The sequence below is a fragment of the Myotis lucifugus genome, unplaced genomic scaffold (genome assembly GCF_000147115.1).
Source record: "Myotis lucifugus unplaced genomic scaffold, Myoluc2.0 scaffold_57, whole genome shotgun sequence".
Lineage (NCBI taxonomy): Eukaryota > Metazoa > Chordata > Mammalia > Chiroptera > Vespertilionidae > Myotis > Myotis lucifugus.
Genome location: NW_005871105.1, coordinates 2608473 through 2629342, shown reverse-complemented (window position 1 = coordinate 2629342; position 20870 = coordinate 2608473). Strand labels below are relative to the sequence as shown.

The 20870-nt window shown below is 40.4% G+C and overlaps 3 protein-coding genes across 9 annotated transcripts in view; 2 read left to right on the top strand and 1 right to left on the bottom strand.

Moving 5' to 3' along the window:
* MCM9 (minichromosome maintenance 9 homologous recombination repair factor) overlaps nucleotides 1-20870 on the top strand; it is a 59640-nt gene that overhangs the window by 12273 nt on the left and 26497 nt on the right. For 2 of the 7 annotated variants that reach the window (XM_023754178.1, XM_006089208.2), the window contains 2 exons: nucleotides 2205-2330; nucleotides 4686-4805. The exons of 2 other annotated variants lie outside the window; for them this stretch is intronic. In XM_023754178.1, coding sequence (XP_023609946.1) covers nucleotides 2205-2330; nucleotides 4686-4805 — 246 coding nt within the window. The remainder of the gene's footprint in view (nucleotides 1-2204; nucleotides 2331-4685; nucleotides 4806-20870) is intronic. 3 more of the 7 variants (XM_023754180.1, XM_006089209.2, XM_014456234.1) reach the window with 2 other exon arrangements.
* ASF1A (anti-silencing function 1A histone chaperone) lies at nucleotides 7714-20727 on the bottom strand. Its single transcript, XM_006089207.3, has 4 exons — nucleotides 20283-20727; nucleotides 14494-14609; nucleotides 10188-10364; nucleotides 7714-8545 (listed from the first exon to the last, which is right to left on the bottom strand). Exons 1-4 carry the CDS (start codon nucleotides 20389-20391, stop codon nucleotides 8333-8335), a joined length of 615 nt encoding a protein of 204 aa, XP_006089269.1. The 5' UTR covers nucleotides 20392-20727; the 3' UTR covers nucleotides 7714-8332.
* On the top strand, nucleotides 18875-20292 carry LOC106697247 (translation initiation factor IF-2-like). Its single transcript, XM_014456235.2, has 2 exons — nucleotides 18875-18893; nucleotides 19480-20292. The coding sequence occupies exons 1-2, from the start codon at nucleotides 18890-18892 to the stop codon at nucleotides 20253-20255; spliced, it is 780 nt and encodes a 259-aa protein (XP_014311721.1). The 5' UTR covers nucleotides 18875-18889; the 3' UTR covers nucleotides 20256-20292.

The following is a 20870-nucleotide window of genomic DNA, read 5'->3' as shown; positions in this document are numbered from 1 at the left end:
GGGGGGAGGGGGGGGCGTCCCTCAGCCCGGCCTGCACCCTCGCAGTCCAGGAGCCCTCGGGGGATGTCCGACTGACATCCTTAGTGCTGCCATGAAGGCGGGAGAGGCTCCTTTCACCACTGCTGCTGCACTTGCCAGCTGTGAGCCTGGCTTCTCGTGCACTGATCACCAGGGGGCAGCTTCTGCATTGAGCGTCTGCCCCCAGGTGATCAGTGCGCATCATAGCGACTGGTCATTCTGCTGTTTGGTCGATTTGCATATTAGCCTTTTATTATATAGGACTAGAGGCCTGGTGCACAAAATTTGTGCGGGGGGAGGGGGGGTCCCTCAGCCTGGCCTGCACCCTCTCCAATCCCGGATCCCTCTGACAATCCGGGACCGCTGGCTCCTAACCACTTGCCTGCCTACCAGCTTGATCACCGCCTAACCACTCCCCTGCCAGCCTCATGGCTCCCAACTGCCCTCCCCTGCCAGCCTCATGGCCCCCAATTGCCCTCCCCTGCTGGCTTCATGGCCCCCAACTGCCCTCCCCTGCCAGCCTCATGGCTCCCAACTGCCCTCCCCTGCCAGCCTCATGGCCCAAACTGCCCTCCCCTGCCGGCCTCATGGCCCCCAACTGCCCTCCCCTGCTGGCCTGTTCGACCCTAATCGCCTCTGCCTCTGCCCCCACCACCATGGCTTTGTCCAGAATGAAGTCATATGGTAGGAAGATGTCCGTTCTCCCAGCCTAATTAGCATATTACCCTTTTATTAGTATAGATGCCTCAGCCCAACTCTGCCTAGTTGGCTTTTCTACCACAGCAATGGAATGGATTCCCTCCAGCAGTCAATTAACTTCCTCTAGGATTTACTAATTCTTTTTGGTCCCTGTTGTACTGAAATATTTTCTTCACCATTTCTGCAATCCCAGGTCATATTCCCATAGATTATGAGGCAATTTGGATATATTACCAAAAGGAGCCTTTGTGTGTTGGCCCATAAATTGTAGAGGAAGGCTCTTTCTCTTCCTTGATGGTTTGGCAGGAAAGCTTTTGGAACTGGAATCTTCAGCTATAGGAGTACTCATACAATTATTTTCACCTCAAAATAGCTATCACTGAAACATGAGTAAAAATTCAGATAAGTATAAAAGTCCCAAAACATGCAAATTAGTTACCAGTATGTGGACATTAACTTCTGGTAACATGAACGTAGACACAGCACCATTAGTTGTGAATTCTGTGTTAGACAGGCTCAGGCAAGGCTTGCTAGACTCTCATGTTCCTCTGTTGGTTGATTAGGCCAGAAACCGAATGAAATACCTACTTTATTCATGAATGGGATAGGCAGGGTCTCAGATTTGGTGTTTTAACATTTTTGAAAACAGATCCTAAAACACTGATAGTCTCTTATTTAAAGCACATGATCAGAGGAATCCAAGACCTGCAGCTTGGATTGGCGAACTTAAAGCTTATAATGGTCTTAATATCCTGATACCCTAGTTACTAGTAACTTATTCTAAGTAAAACAGAATTTACCAAACTGCTCAGAGCAAATGCTGAACTGCCTCACAGGGTGGACTGATTTTATTTCTCTGACTCCCCTGGAGAAGTTCCAAGTATCTGTATGTAAAGGTTCTGGCTCCTACAATCCAACTTACTGTTCTGAGATCAAGCACTCTCCTTTTATTTACACAGTGTAGTAATTTTACTAAAATTACTGCACAGAAAGTGCAGCCAGCTCTATTTTTAAGGGTAATGCTAGCCTAATGAAGGAGAAAATGAGATTCTTTTCTGTCCCCTCTAAAGTATGATAAATTTATGGAAACTTAAGCAGGTAGCACCCAGGAATAAAGCAGACATTTCACCTCATGGCATTAAGAAGAGAACTAAATCATTCACTGCTTTTAGTCATTTGGAAATGGTCCTCTTGATCATTTTATTTTTTTATTTATTGATTTTAGAGAGAGGAAGTGAGACAGAGACAGAAACATCAATTTGTTGTTCCACTTATTTATGCATTCATTGGTTGATTCTTGTATGTGCCTGACTGGAGATCAAACCCTCAACCTTGGCATACCAAGATGACACTCTACCAACTGAGCTATTGGGCCAGGGCCTTTAAATCATTTTAGATGGTGGAGTGTGTTATAGGGTAGGGAGGAAATTTTCAGTTATGATTTCTTAAAAATTGTTGGCAACTTCTGGTCTTTCTACCTTTTCTAGGAAGGAATGAAATATTGGCCAGTTTATGCCCTCAAGTTTTTGGGATGTATCTAGTAAAGCTTGCTGTGGCCATGGTACTGGCTGGTGGGATTCAAAGGACGGATGCTACAGGAACACGAGTCAGAGGTTAGTACCTATTTAAAACTTTTGAAAAGTTGTAACACATAAGAAGAGAAACGAGAATTTGTTTTTCCTGAGTAAAAATTGCTTTTTGAGCTTTACTTTCCAAATGTAGTCTTTTAAAGCTGACAGTTGTCTGGCTAATACTTAGCCCAACATCTGTATATCAGTAGCTACTTTCTAGAATTCCAAAGACTAAAAGAAATCATAAATTTTTCAATGAGTAAGTTTTTCTCTAAGCTCTCAGGGTGTCACAAAATCTTCACATTTCTTTTACTGTCTGTGTTTTTCATCAGATCCACCATCTTTAAGAGGGAAAGATTAGAGTCCAGCCAGTGTGTGGTTCAGTGGTTGAGCTTCGACCTATGAACCAGGAGGTTCCGATTCGATTTCTTGTCAGGGCATATGCCTGGGTTGTGTGCTCAATCCCCAGTAGGGAGCATGTAAGAGGCAGCCCATCAATGATTTTCATCATTGATGTTTCTCTCTCTCTCTCTCTCTCTCTCTCTCTCTCTCTCTCTCTCGCTCTTCCTCTCTGAAATAAAATATATATATATATATATATATATATATATATATATATATCTTTTAAAAAATTTGTTTAAAAAAGAAGAAAAAGATTAGAAATAGTGCTTTTTAATGTCACCAAGTCAGCGTCCCTCCATCTGTGACTGTCAGTGTGTTTCTCTCAGACTGCTGCTCTCAGTCATCTGCCTGCTGATTCCCCTTCTGCCGGTGGGTTGCAAATGTGCCATCTGCCATTTGGTGCTGCTGTAGGTCACACATTCAGGCAAAGATTACTCTATGTATGTAATTATGTCCAAGTGGCAGAAAGCTCTTTTGCTGCTAACACACTTAACTGACCTGAATCTGGCGTAAAGTAGGTTTATTATGGTCTTTGTATAGGGCATATGAGAGTCATAATAACCAAAGACTAGATCAAAAGACTCCAAATACATTAATGTCAATCAGGCGGTTAGTCGGTACTCTAAAACCATGTACTGCATATAGACCAGTAAATGTCATAAGGGTTACGTGTATGGTATGTTTTGATCACCCACTGTTTGCAAGGCACTCTGCTAAATGTTGTGCCTAAAGAGGAGTTTCCTATTAATAGATTTAGAAAATACTTAAATATTACTGAAGGAATTTGTTTGATCAGTGATATAATACAACCACAGGATATTCATGTTCATTTGTGTTACATTTGAAAAAGAAGAGTACTTTAAGATAGATATTTCATTAAACTAAAATTTTTTTTAAATGAAAAGATTTTCACTTAACTGTTGGAATCATAAATGATATATTTATAAAGCACTTATAAAGTCCCACATTTTCAGTATTTATTTATTTAAATTCTTTATTGTTTAAAGTATTACATGTCTCCTTTTTCCCCCATTGACCTCTCCCCAGTCGCTCCCACTGCCCCCGCCCCCCAGCATTCTGTATTTATTTTTTATTTATTTTTTAAAATTCTCACCCAAGGATATTTTTCCCATTGATTTTCAGACAGAGGGGAAGGGAAGGAGGAGGAGGGAGAGAGAAACATTGATGTGAGATAGACACATCGATTGCTTGCCTCCTGCACATGCCCTGACTGGGGTGGAAACAAACCTTCAACCTAGATAAGTGCCCTTGACCAGGAAACAGGAATCAAACCTGTGACCCTTTGGTTAAAAGCTCTAACCACTGAGATAAACTGGCCAAGGTAAAAGTTCCACTTTTTCAAAGTGCTCAAATAAAAATATAATAAATAAAATCAGAAACTTTATAAGCCAAATTTAAAAAAAAACCAGTAAACATAGGCCTGGACATCTAGAAATAACACAAAGTCTATTAAGAAAATTTTTATTTTAAATGTCACCTTCAGAAATCATTTAAAGGTTGTTATTTATGATGACAGTTAACTTTGCTAAAGATATTTTAGTTAAATCTTTTCTCAAATGACCAAGTATACAGCAAAAGCATTATCTATATATATAAAAGCCCAGCAACTGGACCGGCGGAACGACCAGAACGACCAGTGGCTATGACACACACTGCAGCAGCCAACCAGCTTGATCCAGGCTCCAATTGGGCCCGCCCCCCTGGCTGGCCCCACCCCTGATCTGCCAACACCCAGATCGGGGGCGGGGCCGGCCGGCCAACTACCCGCGGCCCCTCCCCCCGGGCCAGCCTGGCCCAATGGGCCCCCATCGGGGCTGGCTGGCTGGCTGTCTGGACCCCACCCATGCACGAATTCGTGCACCGGGCCTCTAGTATAAATTATACATTGTGTTGACAATCCAAGTAGACCATTTTCTTTTTGATTAATTATACTTGTTCATAGAAATTTAAAACTTGACATTTACTTTTTTCTAGGTGAATCTCATCTTTTATTGGTTGGGGATCCTGGCACAGGGAAATCTCAATTCCTCAAATATGCAGCAAAGATTACACCAAGATCTGTGCTTACCACAGGAATTGGATCTACTAGTGCAGGTATTTTACATGACAATTTCATTTAATGTCACTACAGAAACTAATACAATGGTTTTCTTTCTTATTAAAAAGTACCTACAATATGATCAATTTCAAGCTAATTTCTGAGTTACTGCCAAAAATGGAAGGAAATATGTAGCATTTCTTTTGTAGCTCTTAAGAAAATATTTTAAAGGCTCCACCATCACTTATTTTCCAAAAATTTATTCTATATATCTTTTTGCATCTTAGTTTTGAATAATGCTATTCACTTTTCTCATAATCTAGTGATTATCTTCATACATACTTATGCATGAAAAAGTATGTATTACCTGGCATTGTTTGAGGACCCAGTGAGCAGAACACTGGAATAATTAAATAGGAGGGTAAAAATTTCAGTTTACATAGATAGATCATGTTGTGCTTAAGGCATTTTTATGCTCATAGATCTCACGGGCAATGGAAGCTCCTGTGGAAAATTCTTAGGCAGAAAATGTCTTAATATGTGAAAAGTGTCTTTTCATCATTGCATTGTGCAGCTTTATTCACACATTCTAATGATTCTTCAACAATGCATTTAAAAGCCTTTGCAGATAGGATATCAAGATTTGATTACAAAGTGACTTTAGGAAAAATATATTTTAAAAGACATGTTTGATGCCATTTTGTATTTTTACTCCATTTTGACTGGGGAAATATTTCTCCTGTTCTTCTATAATGGGCCTTTGATCTTACACATTTTATAAATGTTATTTATTACTTGTCAGGGGAGCCTAACCCTGTGCTCAGATTTCTTATGAGAAGTGTATATTTTAAAGTTATCATAAAGCAGCAAATCTCCATTAATGGTCCTACATAATGAGAGCTCCATTCTAAGGAGCTGAACAAAGCATGCTCCTCCGATTTCTGAATGTTTTCTCAGCTCAGATGATACCCTCATTCCCTCCAACCTCCCCTTCGGTCTCTTCTGTGGCATATTGTTTGTTTTTATTTATCTTCCCAGGACACAGCTATTTACTATGATCAAAAAGGGGAAAAATAGTTCTAAACCTTCTAGTCATAATTCATAGTGTCTGTAAATGAGGCTAAATGGGGGGGAAAAACTAGTTTCTCAGTTCCTAATGTTTGAATTCTAAATTTTTCTACTTTAATTTTAATATTTAAAATTATCTTATAGAACCATATTTTTTTTAAAATATATTTTTATTGATTTCAGAGAGGAAGGGAGAGGGAGAGAGAGAATCATTGATTGGGTGCCTCCTGCAGGCCCACAGTGGGATCAAGCCCACAACCCAGGCATGTGCCCTTGACACGAATCGAACCTGGGACCCTTCAGTCCACAGGCTGACACTATCCATTGAGCCAAACTGGCTAGGGCAGCCGTGGGCAAACTACGGTCCGCAGGCCGGATCCGGCCCATTTGAAATGAATAAAACTAAAAAAAAAAAAAAAAAAGACCATACCCTTTTATGTAATAATGTTTACTTTGAATTTATATTAGTTCACACAAACACTCCATCCATGCTTTTGTTCCGGCCCTCTGGTCCAGTTTAAGAACCCATTGTGGGCCTCGAGTCAAAAAGTTTGCCCACCCCTGGGCTAGGGCATAGAACCATAATTTTTAATAATAGTTTTAAAGTCGCAAACTTCTGTGAAAATTGGCTGTCCATTTACAATAAAAAAACCTAACCCTCAGTTGTCAATACAAACCAGTATTATAATTTATCAAAATAAAAACTCAGCAGTGTGGCTCGGTTGGGCATCATCCTGTGCCCGAAGGTTGCTTGTTGGATTCCTGGTCAGGGCACATGCCCGCATTGCAGGCTCAAAGCCCAGTAGGGGGCATGCAGGAGGCAGCTGATCTATGTTGCTCTCTCCCTCCCTCTCCCTCTCTCTCTAAAAATCAATTTAAAAAAAACTAAAACACACCTTAGCAGTGAAATATAATTGGTAATCTGGCTTATATATGCTTTATTTCTAATAAGCACATATCTTGCCCGTTATATTAATCACTGAGCTCTTTGTTGGAAAATACTACTTTTATTTTTATTTTAATACTTTTAACATTTTATTTTCATTGCAACTAGACAAAAATAAAATTTTTCTTTATAGTTTTGACAGTAGGATGTATTTTATTTTTATAGTCTATGAACTAGTGGATAGTATTTTAATAATCTGGTATATTAAATTTCAAACTTTAACGTTTAGCAAAATTTTGCTTCACAAATTCACTTTTAGAATGACAGGAAATATGTACAACTTAGATTCCATATTCAGACAAATGCCCTTTTCTCTTCCTCAAAATAAAAGCTTTAAAGTGTAGTATAGTATAAAAGTTTCCGATATGAAGGCACTGCATAACTCTGCATCATATGGCTGATGTCTTGCTTAGCAGCAAGAGCAACGAGAATATTCTACACTTAAGTTAATGGAGCATAAGAAACTTTTTGAGGAAGGACCTAGCTCTTAACAAAGAAAAAGAACCTCTTGGCCCATTTAGTTTATGAATTCCTTTCCAAGACTGCTTTTAAAAAAACTTATCTGGAAAAGCTATCAAGAATATGTCAATCTTATTCTGCATGAGTGTTGGGGATAATGGAAAGAGTACTACATGTGTGAAGATATATACATTTCCAAAATAATAACTTACCTGTTAGGGTAAAGCTAAATATACTGCCCCAAATCCAGTTTTTATATAAATGCTAACAACAGATGATCTATGAAACAGTTTTAAAGAGTTAAGTTTATAGTATTATTATAAATCTAATGAACAGATCTAAGTCATTATATTCTCCTGTTTTTAAACTGAGGGAGTTTGTATTTGCTCTTGACATGTTGATTGCACTGGGTAATGATGTGTATGATTCATTAAGTGTTCTGATGTCCTAAACTCTCATAAAAACAAAAACCATAGCCAGAGGACTTTATAAAGAATTAACCACACTTGTTATTATCTTAGAAAACAAAATGAATGCTATCTAACATTACATGAACTACAATAGTAGCCATAGAAGGCTTCAAGATGGCCTGGAAATTCAGATTCTAAAGTTCTTGGTAGCATATAATTGATTTCAAATCCCTTCTTTAAGGATATGCCAAAAAATAATGGAAATTCACTCCTTAAATTAAACCAAACTATGTTATTACAGGAAGAAACATTTTAGTTGAAGTGAACTTTGTTCTTTTGAAGGTCAGTAAAATAGTGGTCCACAGATTATTGTCCAAGAGGCTAAGACATCTTTACAACCTGGTCCAGTGATTCATATTTCTTTATAAGTGCTTTAATTACATATAAAGAAAATAATATATATGATTTAATCAGATTAGTTTCAGAACAAATAAAATAACACATTAGAGAAAAATTACTTAAAAATAGTTGTATTTATATTCCACAATTTGCTCAAATACTGGTTTTCTTATAAACTTTCTACAGGATGGTTTTTAAACAAATTCTTCACATTGTATCTTAGTGGGTATGACTTACAGAATTTCAGGGAAATAGTTCTGTGTTTTAATAGCTTAATTTGTACTAAAGAGATGGGAGGTGGTCACATGCAGTCCATGTGGGATTCTAACATAACATTTAGTGAGTTTTCTGACGTGGACCATCCCTTTGATGCTGAAGGTAATGCATCTGTTGAAAGAAGTGACTGTAGATTTGGATTACTGCTCTCTGCATCTTCCAGTTTTTCTGTGTTATCTTCCCAGTTAATGTGGAATCTTGTGACTCTGGGATTAGATGCCAAAATGTTCCTTTGAAGCTATAGGAAGAAGAAAATATATAAATCGTAAACATGAAGAAAGTTAGATCACCATGTACAAACAGGAGCTTGATAGAATGGTTCTTTATATTAATACTCCACAAGGGCTAAGTTCATATACATACAAATGTATAAGTCAAAGCACCTAAAACATAACTAATAAAGAAGAACTAGGGCTGCTGCAAAGAAACTAGCCTAATGAAAATAAGAATTCATACTTATACTATCCAAGAAAATACCCAGTCCTCAATACTTTTTTTTTTTTATGTTTTATTGATTTTTTACAGGGAGGAAGGGAGAGAGATAGAGAGTTAGAAACATCGATGAGAGAGAAACATCGATTAGCTGCCTCCTGCACATCTCCCACTGGGAATGTGCCCGCAACCAAGGTACATGCCCTTGACCGGAATCGAACCTGGGACCTTTCAGTCCGAAGGCTGACGCTCTATCCACTGAGCCAAACCGGTTTCGGCAGTACTTTTGTTTTTAAAAGGTGAATGTTTCAGAGGATGCTTTCTAGAGAGATATGGTGTCTCTTCAGTAATATTTCAAAGAGAATGAAAAATTCCCTCAAATATAACCTCGTTATTAGTGGCTTCCTACCTTTTAATTATTATGGCTCATTCTTAAAAACAGTGTTCTAGCCCTGGCTGGTGTGGCTCAGTTGGTTGGTGCACTGTTCCATACACTGAAAGGTTGTAGGTTCGATTCCTAGTCAGGGCACAAACCTAGGTTGCAGGTTCAGTCCCTGGTTGGGGTGTGTATGGGAGGCAGCTAATTGATGTTTCTCTCTCACACCAAGGTTTCTTTCTCTCCCTCCCTCCCATCCTCTCTCTAAAGTCAATGAACATATCCTTGGGTGAGGATTAAAAAAAAACCCCAACATTCTAATTTCTTCATTTTTTTCTATACAAGGTGCTGTGCCATACAGGTAACTAATAAATTGGATCAATGGAAGGTCCTACACCAGGATAAAAAAACATTCTAGCCTTATTACTTTCTACTTATGTAAATTTTCTTACATGGTAGTGTTATATTCAATCTCAAAAATCACTAATCACTAAACTGTTACAGTTCCCAATGGAATCATAAAGTACTAATTATTTTTGAGAATATTGAATCATTGATTTCAACTTTTCACTCAGAAGCTAAGCTGTTTTCTATCACTAAAAATATTTAATACCTTTAGTTTAAACTTGTAAGAGTAGCAGATAAAACAAGGCATATAGATGTTCTGAGAACAGTGTTGATATAAAAACAAACATAAAACTTCCTCCTGCAATTTTGAGAAGAGTTACAGACAAAACTATTATTGCATAATCAGTACAACAAACATGAATTTGAATCTCCTAAGGATTAAAATGAATAGAATTATGATGTATGGGAAATGCCATACAGAAAGTCATAAACAAAGGTCTGTTTTTCACAGGAGGCATTTTCAATTTCTGAAATCAGAGACTCAAGGTGCCTGACCAACAGTACTTATGACTCATCTGGAGAGAGAGTCTGAGGTCATCCATGGTAATGGAACCATGATTAGTTTTCCTACTTGGCACGAGGACCTCAAATTTACCATTTTCATGGTACACTGTGAAATGGCAATTGCATAAAAAACTGTAAAAAGGAACAGTCAGAACATTACCTTAGAAAAGTCTGGTTTTACTGGTGGATTTTCCCTTAATTCTATCTCGGTATATTCATTATTTACATAATAGCCAACTCTAATAAATTCTTGACCTCGATAGGTGCATGTAATTAGCACAACTGTTACACCTACGGCATCTGCATCTGGAATGAGTCCTGGATTAGGTGCATCAGCCTAGAATAATTTTAAAAGAAAAGAAACACATATCACAAAAGGCTGTTAACTACAAGGAAGACTAGAATTTTGGTTACTTTGAACACCATCAGTTGAGGGCATCATATTGGGGAAGACAAATGCTCATTTTTGAGACTGACGTATAGCCAGGAAATACAATTCACATGTTTCTCCACAGTAATACCCAAGTACCCTGGGTGCTTGAAAGCATCACTACTTCAGAGTAAAATAAATCTGGCTACCGCATGTTGTCATTTATGAGGTTTATGCAATATTCAATTATAAAACCTTTCATAAAATATAATACACAATCCATAGTTTTATTTATTGCAACCTTTCCCAGTCATAATTTTCAGACCTAAATTAGCCTATCATTTGCACTGTTGCCAGCATTAGTTACCTAAGCTCAGTTCTAGTCCTATTCCTTCACCAGGTTTTAACACTTCAGATGATTACCCCCATTTCTAAGATAAAAATCTCAGTTAACTTCACCTGTAAGGCCCTTCACAATTTGTCTCCAACCCACATCTCCATTCACACTCCCTTTAACTCAGCAGTTCTCAACCTGTGGGTCGCGACCCCTTTGGCGGTCGAACGACCCTTTCACAGGGGTCGCCTAAGACCATCCTGCATATCAGATATTTACATTACGATTCATAACAGTAGCAACATTACAATTATGAAGTAGCAACAAAAATAATCTTATGGTTGGGTCACAACATGAGGAACTATTTAAAGGGCCAGAAGGTTGAGAACCACTGCTTTAACTCCACACCTCTCACTCTTGTTCTGGAATTACACAGGTTCTTTAAAATAGAGTGATCTTTTATGCCTCTGCCTTGCATACACTGTCCCTTTGGCCTGAAATGTTCTTGCCTCATAGCCTGAAAAATTCATCATTTAAAGTTTGCATCAAATATATTCTTCTTAGCTCAAAAGTTAGAATTAATAGCAATCTTTTTTATGCACTCATATTACTTGACATAAATCCTCTACTAGCAATGTCTAACAACCCAAATATGTTTACCCTTCAATCTTGCCTGTCATTCTAAGTTTTATCTTGGGCAGGAGTCCCATCCAGTTCATCTATAATAATAAAAGCATAATATGCTAATTAGACCAGACATCCTTCTGGACATCCTTCCGGATAAAGCCAGGGCTGCAAGGGAAGCCTGGGTCCCAGGTGCCTGGTGGCGGCTGGGGGGAAGCCTGGGTCCTGGAGGGAAGCCGGAGCCGGCAGCCAGGGGAGAAAGAAGGCCTACTCTTGCACAAATTTCGTGCATCAGGCCTCGTCTTTATATATAATCTCATGTCTGGCACAGCTCTGAGCACACACTGTGTACTTAGTATTTTGAAATTCGTTCATAACTCAGTTCCTGCTCTGAAGTGGTTTATGATCTCTTTGGAGACACCAGAATGGGGACAGAGAGAGTCTGTCCTGAAAATATGCTGTTTATCTTAGAAATCCTGAGCATCCCTCCATGGAGGTGTTATATTATTTGCGGGGTCCCCAAAGAGTTTCCCATGTACCTGGAAGTGGGTAGAGATAAGAAATAGAGAGGTAGTTTAGAAGAGCGATGGGGACTTTCCCGCATAGTGCTTCACATCCCTTCAGCAAATTGGTTCTAGGCATATTTGTGTTCAAAATTTGTTTGCCAAAGGATTCAGCTTGGGCAAATTTAAGTAGAAAAACCTGTAAACCTCTCGGATCACTTAGGATGGAGAAGTCATAGGATGGAGAAGTGAGAGGCAAAATAGGACAGATCAGGAGAATACTATGGCAGTTTATTTGAAGCACAAAACAATAACTGTATTTTAGTCCCTTTCTGCTGATAATGGTACATTTTGTAAAACTTATGGGCTGAACATATGATCTAAATCACATGTGCTTCCTCTGTTGCTTTTTGTCAATGTGCACTGTTACCAAGGTAAAACCAGTGGAAAACCACTAGAAGCAAATATTTTTGAATAATTTTTTTCTCCAGCACTCTAAGCCAAAAGCTTAGGAATGTTCTTAACAACAAATACACAGGACATATTTTTAAGGGTTTGTTTAAAAAACAAGGGATTGCTTTAGAAGTTTTTATAGTGGCATAAAAAGGTGCATATATCACTCACTGCATCTCAAACTAAGTTTCTTTACTACATCGTGAATTATCAGTAAAGGACAGGTTCTCCAGGTTTGTGGGTCAGAGCAAATACTACTTCTTTATATAACAATTTCAAGAAGCTAAAAGAGCCAAACCGGTTTGGCTCAGTGGATAGAGCGTCGGCCTGCGGACTGAAAGGTCCCAGGTTCGATTCCGGTCAAGGGCATGTACCTTGGTTGCGGGCACATCTCCAGTAGGAGGTGTGCAGGAGGCAGCTGGTCGATGTTTCTCTCTCATCCATGTTTCTAACTCTCTATCCCTCTCCCGTCCTCTCTGTAAAAAATCAATAAAATATATTTTAAAAAAAAAAGAAGCTAAAAGAGTGAAATTTTAGTTCTAAACATAGAAATAGGGCACTATTTGTCAGTGATTGTACTTGACTGCTTCATTCCTCGTTTAATCCTCAAAACATTCTTATGATGTGGGATATTCGCCACATTTTATAGGTGACTAACAGAGGTTAGGGAGCCTGTCTGAAGTCATATCCTATATAATAAAGATGTAATATGCAAATGGTTATTAGTCCGTGAAGCATGACTGACTGACCGCATAACGACTGGATCACAGATCAGTAGGAGGTTGGGGCAGTGAGCTACAAGTGGGCGGCAGAGAGCTACAGGAAGGGGCAGGGCAGCAAGCTATGAGGGGGGAGGACGGGGCAGTGGGCAGAGAGCAACTGGCGCACGGATTCGTGTGCAGGGCTACTAGTGTGCATAATAAGCACTGAAGTGGGATTTGAACGAGATCTATAACTGCAGTGCTTCCCCTACACACTCATTCTCTGGTACCCATGTCTTTCACCAAGGTTATGCACTCACACAATCTGGGTTAACAGCACTTTAATATATTTGAGCTTTTAAACCACTTGTTTAGGTACAGTAAATTATTTGCTGCTTTTTAATAAAAAGCATGCAGGCTAGGAGACCAAGAATTGGAATTCCCTATTTAGGAGAGGGGAGGGAAAGATAGCAGCTCTAAAGATGCCATAGGTTTGAGTTAGTCTTGGCCCATATCTCATGGGATTATCTGAGCAGCAGTATTCATTTAAATTGGTCTCATCTATGAAGTGAGAAAACAGGAGTCAGCAATAGGAAGAGTTCATTTTTTCTCTGGATGAAGTCTCTTCTGTGGGTTCTACTTAACTGATGGGACCCTGTTGTAGAAATATTTGCAATAAATTTAATAGTTTTGTAAAAACCTGTGGCTAGTTACTCTTTCAACTATTATAAGTATCTAATAAGCATGGATAATTGTAAAGTGACTGAATAGTTTTATATAATTTAGCATAAAGAACTTTTGAATACAGAAGACAATGCTGCAATCTTGGCATAGATCTCAATACTGTCAGTAATATCTGAGAACATATTTATATTAGAAATTCCCCTCACAGTCAGTAAACAGAGTAGTAGCTTTATAACAGTAACCCTTTATAAAATGTGTAGATTAGATACTTTAGTAAACTGGACTTCAATTCCAATGACCCAAGATCACACATCTCTCTTTCTACTAACATACCTTTTAACCTAGCTTCATTACTGATTATGGTGATATCAAGTTGTTGCTTTTTTTATATTATCATCACTCCTAGTGGCTGAAACCATAAAGCTGCATATGACTGACTACACCAATTAGTAGTGTGCATCTTTAATCTCTGTTTGGGGCTGCTGGACAGCACCCCCCTGAAAGTCTGATACTAAGAGACTATTCACAGAAAAGCCCAAAATTAACCACCACGTATAAAGTTACTGCATGCTGTGCAATCCCTGAAGTAAATATCACATTAACATCTCTCAGCAAACAAAATCAAGAGGCGGTGTTCCTGCATAACACAGAGACTTTCTAAAACGTGAGAGAAGTAGATAAAAAGCGAATGCAGCAGAAGCAGAGTGATTTAACCCACAAGGAAAGGGATGAGAACCATCTGATGTAGTCTGTTAAGAAACATATTTTACATACATATTTACCAAGAATGATCTTACCTGAAATACAAACATATGCCTTCCCGCAGGAACAGGGCCCACTAAAACAGAGTCTAAAACTTGATCGTATTCTTCACTTTCTGCAGAGCCCACATAGATAATTTTCCATTCCAGGTCTAGGGTTAAAACCAAAACATTATTTCATATTCAGTGATTATATTACAATATGACATCAAAAACCCTTTTAATGTCCACTTAGCCATTTACTGGCTGCTGAAATTGGCTTTTCATAGCAGAAAATCCAGGAAGGCACTAAATGGCTCCTTAAGAAATTCTTACATTTTGTACCAATTTCTCAAAATGCTCTTTTGTGAAACACTAGTACCTGGGCAGGTCTCCTCACAAACAGTATGGCTCAAAACTTTGGAAATGCTTCAGCCTTGTCTTGAGGATTCATAAAGCACAGCGGCAGAGGACGCGTTCTGAGACATCCTTCAGTAAAACCCAGTGACATTAGTCCGGCATTTCCCAAATGTATTTGGCTATGGAATCACCCCCCTCCTCCATTCATGTCGTATTTTAACTTACTAACCACGCTTTGGAAGGACTGCCCCCACTATGTTGCACAGATCCAAATCTTCAGAGCTCCAAAATGGAAAATCATTGACCAACTTCCCTGTGGCTCAGAAGGGGCTTCAGCTCCTAACTGTTACAGAACCAGAGTCAGGTGTCTTCTTCAATGCACCCCTTCCTGTCATACGTTCTTTAAATTGGGAAGGAGAAACCAAGGATCCTCTTGCCACTTGATACAAGAGTATAGATCAGCCGTGGGCAAACTATGGCCCGCAGGCCGGATCCGGCCCGTTTGAAATGAGTAAAACTTAAAAAAAAAAAAGACCGTACCCTTTTATGTAATGATGTTTACTTTGAATTTATATTAGTTCACACAAACACTCCATCCATGATTTTGTTCCGGCCCTCCGGTCCAGTTTAAGAACCCATTGTGGCCCTCGAGTCAAAAAGTTTGCCCACCCCTGGTATAGATGGTGGGGAAAGGCACAAGGAAGAACAAGACACACCAAAGTGCAACTACGGCGTTCTGTGAAATTCAATCACTCAGATTTTATTGAACACCCTTCAGTGTGCTCTGTGAGAACCCAGAGATGAGTAAAAAGACTGTTTTTGTGAAGGAGCCTCCTCTTTAGGGTCAGGGGAGGAGAGAGAAACCCATCTGAGACCTCCTGGGCCTCTCAGGGGGTTAGCAGTGTGGACTGCCTCTTGGATTCACTGCGCTAAGACTACACCAGCCCTCCCAGAGGAGGGTGTTGCTGGGTTACTTGTAGAGAATCGAGTGTCACCATGAGTTGCCATTTTTGTGTAACTGTGTAGGTATTTTCATTCCCTAAATAGATACCAGATATAGTATAGGTACTACTTATTCATACAGTATTTATAAACTACAATTTATTGAACTAAATGTTCCTTTAAGCTTATACTTTCTCTTATGAAGTCCGTAGTCATTTTCTGAGGACCTAATATGTCATTCATGGCTGTGTCCCAGGCTAGACCATTTTATTTCTTTCCAGCTTCTAGCACATTTTCAGATGCAGGGTCCTGCATCTGACACCTCAACAGATCATCTATTTGTTAATAAGATTAAGTGAGGAAACAAACAATATGAATATCTACTCAGAAGAAGCAACAAATACAAAGGCATAGGGTAGCAGCATGCTTGGCAAGAAAAAGCAAGACTGCTAAGGCAGGACCAGAATGAGCAAAGAGTAAAATTACCATGACATTGGGGAGTGAAGGGCGTGGCGAGATTGTGCAAAGTTTAGAAGACCATTAAGAAGACTTGGCTTTTACGGTAAGAGGCAAGGGAAGCCATTGTAGGGTTTTGATTAGGAGTGGCTACCATGGGGGTGAGAAGCAGTCGCATTCTTGATAAATCTTAAAGACAGAGGCAGCAAGACTCACTGTGTGTGCGCACATGCGCGCTTTACGAGTGCATGCATAGGAGATAGGTGAGGGAACCAATCAGGCATTAATTTTAGACTTGTTCAGTTTGAGGTGTCTACTAGATATCTAAGTGGAGATAATTAATAGATCTGGTAAAAGTTTGGAAATTGTAAATAGGTAGGATTCCTAGGGAGTGTTCCTTGGTACTGTCCAGAAATGTCATGGAGATGAGGAAGACTCAATAAAGTAGGTTACAAAACTAGTGGCCAATGAGGTAGGTAACCCAAAAGCCAAGCGGCAGGACTGTTTTAAGGGTGTGAACCTATTAAACTAGCCAAGTGAGGATATGACTAGGAATTGTCAAGTGTAGATTTGCATATTTTGTTCATTTCATATGTATTTGTACCTCAAAATATAGAGCCCTTGGCCTCCTAATTGGTATAAGTTGGCATTTGTGGTCTGACAGGAACACAGTCATGATTTATAAACCTTTTATAAAATACCTATTACATGCTGGCCACCTCACACCTGTTGTTTACACTTCAATAGCTTTATCATATGGATTTAATTATACCTATTATGCAAACAAGGAAGTTGAGGCTCTGAGAGGCCAAGTAATCTACCTAGACTCATAGTTAGTAAATCAAAGAATTAGAATCAAAGTTATGTCTCTGCAACTCCAAAGCCTGGGCTCTTTCCAAAAATTTAACTAGTTAGATAAATTCTTCCCCTTCTAGCCATGGGGAGATAATCTAGGCTGTAACTCAGGGTAACACCAATGCCTTGATTTTTGTTTATGGGATGCTTGCTGTAACCACTGAGTTTGAAATGCTCAGTACTCATTTCTAAATTAGCATCAATTGTTTTATTCTTAGAATTCTTAGAACTTAGATTTTATTCCCCTCTTCCTGTATTAGAAGCAGGGAAAGGCGCAGATGCTTTGCACAGGTTATTAGTTGAAGGCATTTACTCATTTATTTTAAAAGTTAACTGACTGTTTCACTTAATTATGGTAATCCCAGACTGCAAGTATCTATTTGTGTTGGGAGTGAGGGATTCACCAAGGGAATTTTCAACTAATTGCACTACTTGGCAAGACTTCTTGTCTAGTTGAAAGTATGTAGTCTTTGGAAAATTTGAAAGTATGAAGCACTATGCTTTACTCTGGTACATTGTAAGTATTCAACTAACATGTAGCCATTATTAGAAACAACTAAATTATTTTAAAAGCAAATACTCCTCTGCACTGCAGGTGTGGCTCAGTGGTTGAGCATCAACCCATGATCCAGGAGGTCCCAGTTCCATTCCTGTCAGGGCACATGCCGGGGTTATGGGCTCAATCCCCAGTAGAGGGCGTGCAGGAGGCAGCCAAAGATTCTCTCTCATTATTGATGTTTCTATCTCTCTTTCTCTCCCTTCCTCTCTCTGAAATCAAGAAAAACATATTGTAAAAATAAATTTTAAACAATAATAAATACAATTACTCCTCAAGGCTTTTTCTGAAACAAAGCTTTTAAAGGAACGTAAAACAATGAGGGGGCTATTGACAAGTTAAAGTATCAAAAATGGTGGCCCATCTCTGGCTTGGGACTTGAGACAGAATTATAAAGTGAAAAGAAAAAATTTTTAAATAAAGAATTTCAATAGTATAAAGTATGGAACCTATAAGAAGCCTTTGCCAAGTAAACTCGGTTTCCTTAATTTACACAACCTCTAGGTGGAGTACACAAGCATGGCAACTTTTTGAAAGATTCCTTTGCAGTTTTGGTATGACTCAGCTTAAACTCTTAAAAAAGAAAAATCTAAATAAATGCCGAGTCTAGGTATCATGGGAAATGAAGTATACAAATGGAAGGAGGTGTACTGTTAACATTAGTATTGTAAAAATTCTGAAGTGATTTAACTGAGTAGATTCCAGTAAAAAATGGAACACAGTTCTGCCTCCATGAATGGCAGGCTTCAACCATCCAATGTCAAGGCCCTGTAACAACATCTTTAGTCATCTAACTTCCTTGTTCAGAATTGTCTCCTAAAATGAAAGTTATCACTTGAGAAATACCTGTAATCTGAAGAACTTCTAATGCCTAAAACACTATAGTGTAAGTTGGAATGGACCAATCAATGGTTTCATTACATTCACCCATTTTTATATGCAATTGGCAATGGCAATAAGATGGGAAAAATTAGACTTGAGTATTAAAAAAAAAATGGGGCTGGTAGCTGAAATGTTTATAGTATTACTATGATAAAGTACTCAAATGGTTTCAAAATAGTAAGAAAATTCTCCTTTAATTTTAGATGGCCTATTTAGAAATTTAAAAAGTTTCAAAATGTGTACTACATGTTATACATGTGCATATATGCTTTATAAATGTATTTAAACCGTATGGGAGAGCACAGATTAAAGTGTTAACTATGGTTACTTACAAGAATGAAATGGGGAAGGCACTGAGTACAGCGGACTGTTACTTATATGATGTTTTGAAAGTTTATTACAATGAGTGCGTATTTTTATAATTTAAAAAATTAACACCCTAAAATATATTTTATAGATTAAAAACTAATTTAAGTTGAAAGTGCTTTATATGCTTTGATTAGTACAATAATATTAAATGCACTTTGTTAAATAGATTTGTTAAGTTCAAAGATGTGTGTCCCCCTATTTAAATTTTTAAATTACCATTGATGAAGTTAAACTTTCTCCCTTCAAATTTTGAAAATAAAGCGCGGAGTATTTTAATAAATTCCCAACGAATTAACCTTGGCAAGTTTCAGCTTTCTAAATATTTATCACTGCACATATTAAGAATATTTAACTTTTTTATTACTTAGAAAAAATTGTCAAAATTTGTGCATTGCCATTATGACTTTACCTTTTACTTCCTAGCCCACTTTCGTGTTTTATGTTCAGGGTGTTTGGATATCGAGTTATTTTCATTAGATTTCAACACGTTTTTGAATTAAACCTTTCAGACTACTTAGAAGCCAGTAGTGATTCAGTCCTGGCAGTTATTTAAGTATTTTTCTTATTTCTGCTCTTGGGTGAAATGTGACTCTCTAGCTTAGCAATGTCTTTCTTCCCGAGAGAGAAGACTTCAGTCGCCAGGAACGGAGTTCCGTTGGTCGGGGGAGCCCGTGCGCCAGCGTCCCGGGCGCCGAGCATCCGAGCATCCCGGCGCCGGCGGCGAGTGCGGGCCGGGCCCCCGCGGCCGGAGCGCGGAGCCTGCGCCCGCCTCCCCCGCTGGTTGGTCGAGGCAGCGAGAAATCAGCGCGAGGACAGCCTCGCTCTCCTCCCCACCGCGGCCGGCCACGGCCACCCGGGAGAGCAGGCAACTCCAGCGTTAGCTCTAAGCAGGGACTCGCCCTTCCGCGGGGCAGGAAGGTGGGCCGGCGGGCGCCGCGTTCGTCACCCACGGAGAGGAGGCGTCGTGACGCCGGGTCGGTGGCCCGATCCTCTCCTCGGGGTAAGATGGCTCCGCTGCGAACTCGCCGGCGCGATCACAGACGCGCCTCTCCCTTCCCGGCCTTCCCTTCGGGGCCGCGGGGACCGCCAAGGCCGTTCCCGACGCGGGGCCAGCCCGGCGGGACCCCCGGCCGGCGCCGCGGGCGCGAGTGCGGGTCTCGCGAGTCGCCGCCCGCCAGACAAAGCTGACAACATGGCTACCTCCGCCCCAACAAGTTCCGAGCAAGTTGAGCGGCGGCAGGCGCCCGGCCACGGCGAACGCCTCCCGCGCCCCGGCGGCCGTCGTCCATCAACTTCAAGTTTCCCTCCAGAGCCGAGCCCGCAGCCCGCCCGGCGCCGAGCGCCGCCGCCCTCGCGAGGCCGGGCCCGGGAAACTTTCAACGTCTGCAGCCGCAACTGACAGCCCGGCGGGCGGGCGCCCACTCACCTTCAGACAGGTCCTCGATGCACTCGAAGGTGATCTCGAACTGGAAGGGGTTGTAGAAGGGAGACGGGTTGTCCAGCACCACTACATTGTTCACCTGAACCTTTGCCATATTTTGAAAGAAGCACAAACAATGGGGACGGGGCTTGTGCGGCACAGTCCAGCCCAGCGCACGGCCGTCCCCGGAGAGCGCAGACCCCCGCCCGGCGCCGGCCCGACGTCGTGCAGCGGCGACTTGAGAAACTTTTCCCCCTTTTTATTTACACGGGAGCACTCCACGGTGTTGTGCAGCTTTCCTATTTCACTAAACTACAGCCCATTCTGCTCTGATAACTAGCAGCGTTGCTCGCGATTGGCTGCCCCCGAGCTCTGGCCCTCCTCCTCCAGCGAGGCCTCCGCGGCGAGCAAGAGGGGCTCCCGCTCCCGGAATGACTTCGGAAACTTTTAACTGCGGTTATTATTATGATTAGGATTAGGAACAAAAGGGGGGAAAAAAAAGTGAGGGGAAAGCAGGGTTGGGGGGCCCCCCCCGGAGGGCGCCGGCCCTTGCGGCGGGGGGGGGGGGGGGCAAGCAAAGGCCCCCCCCCGGGG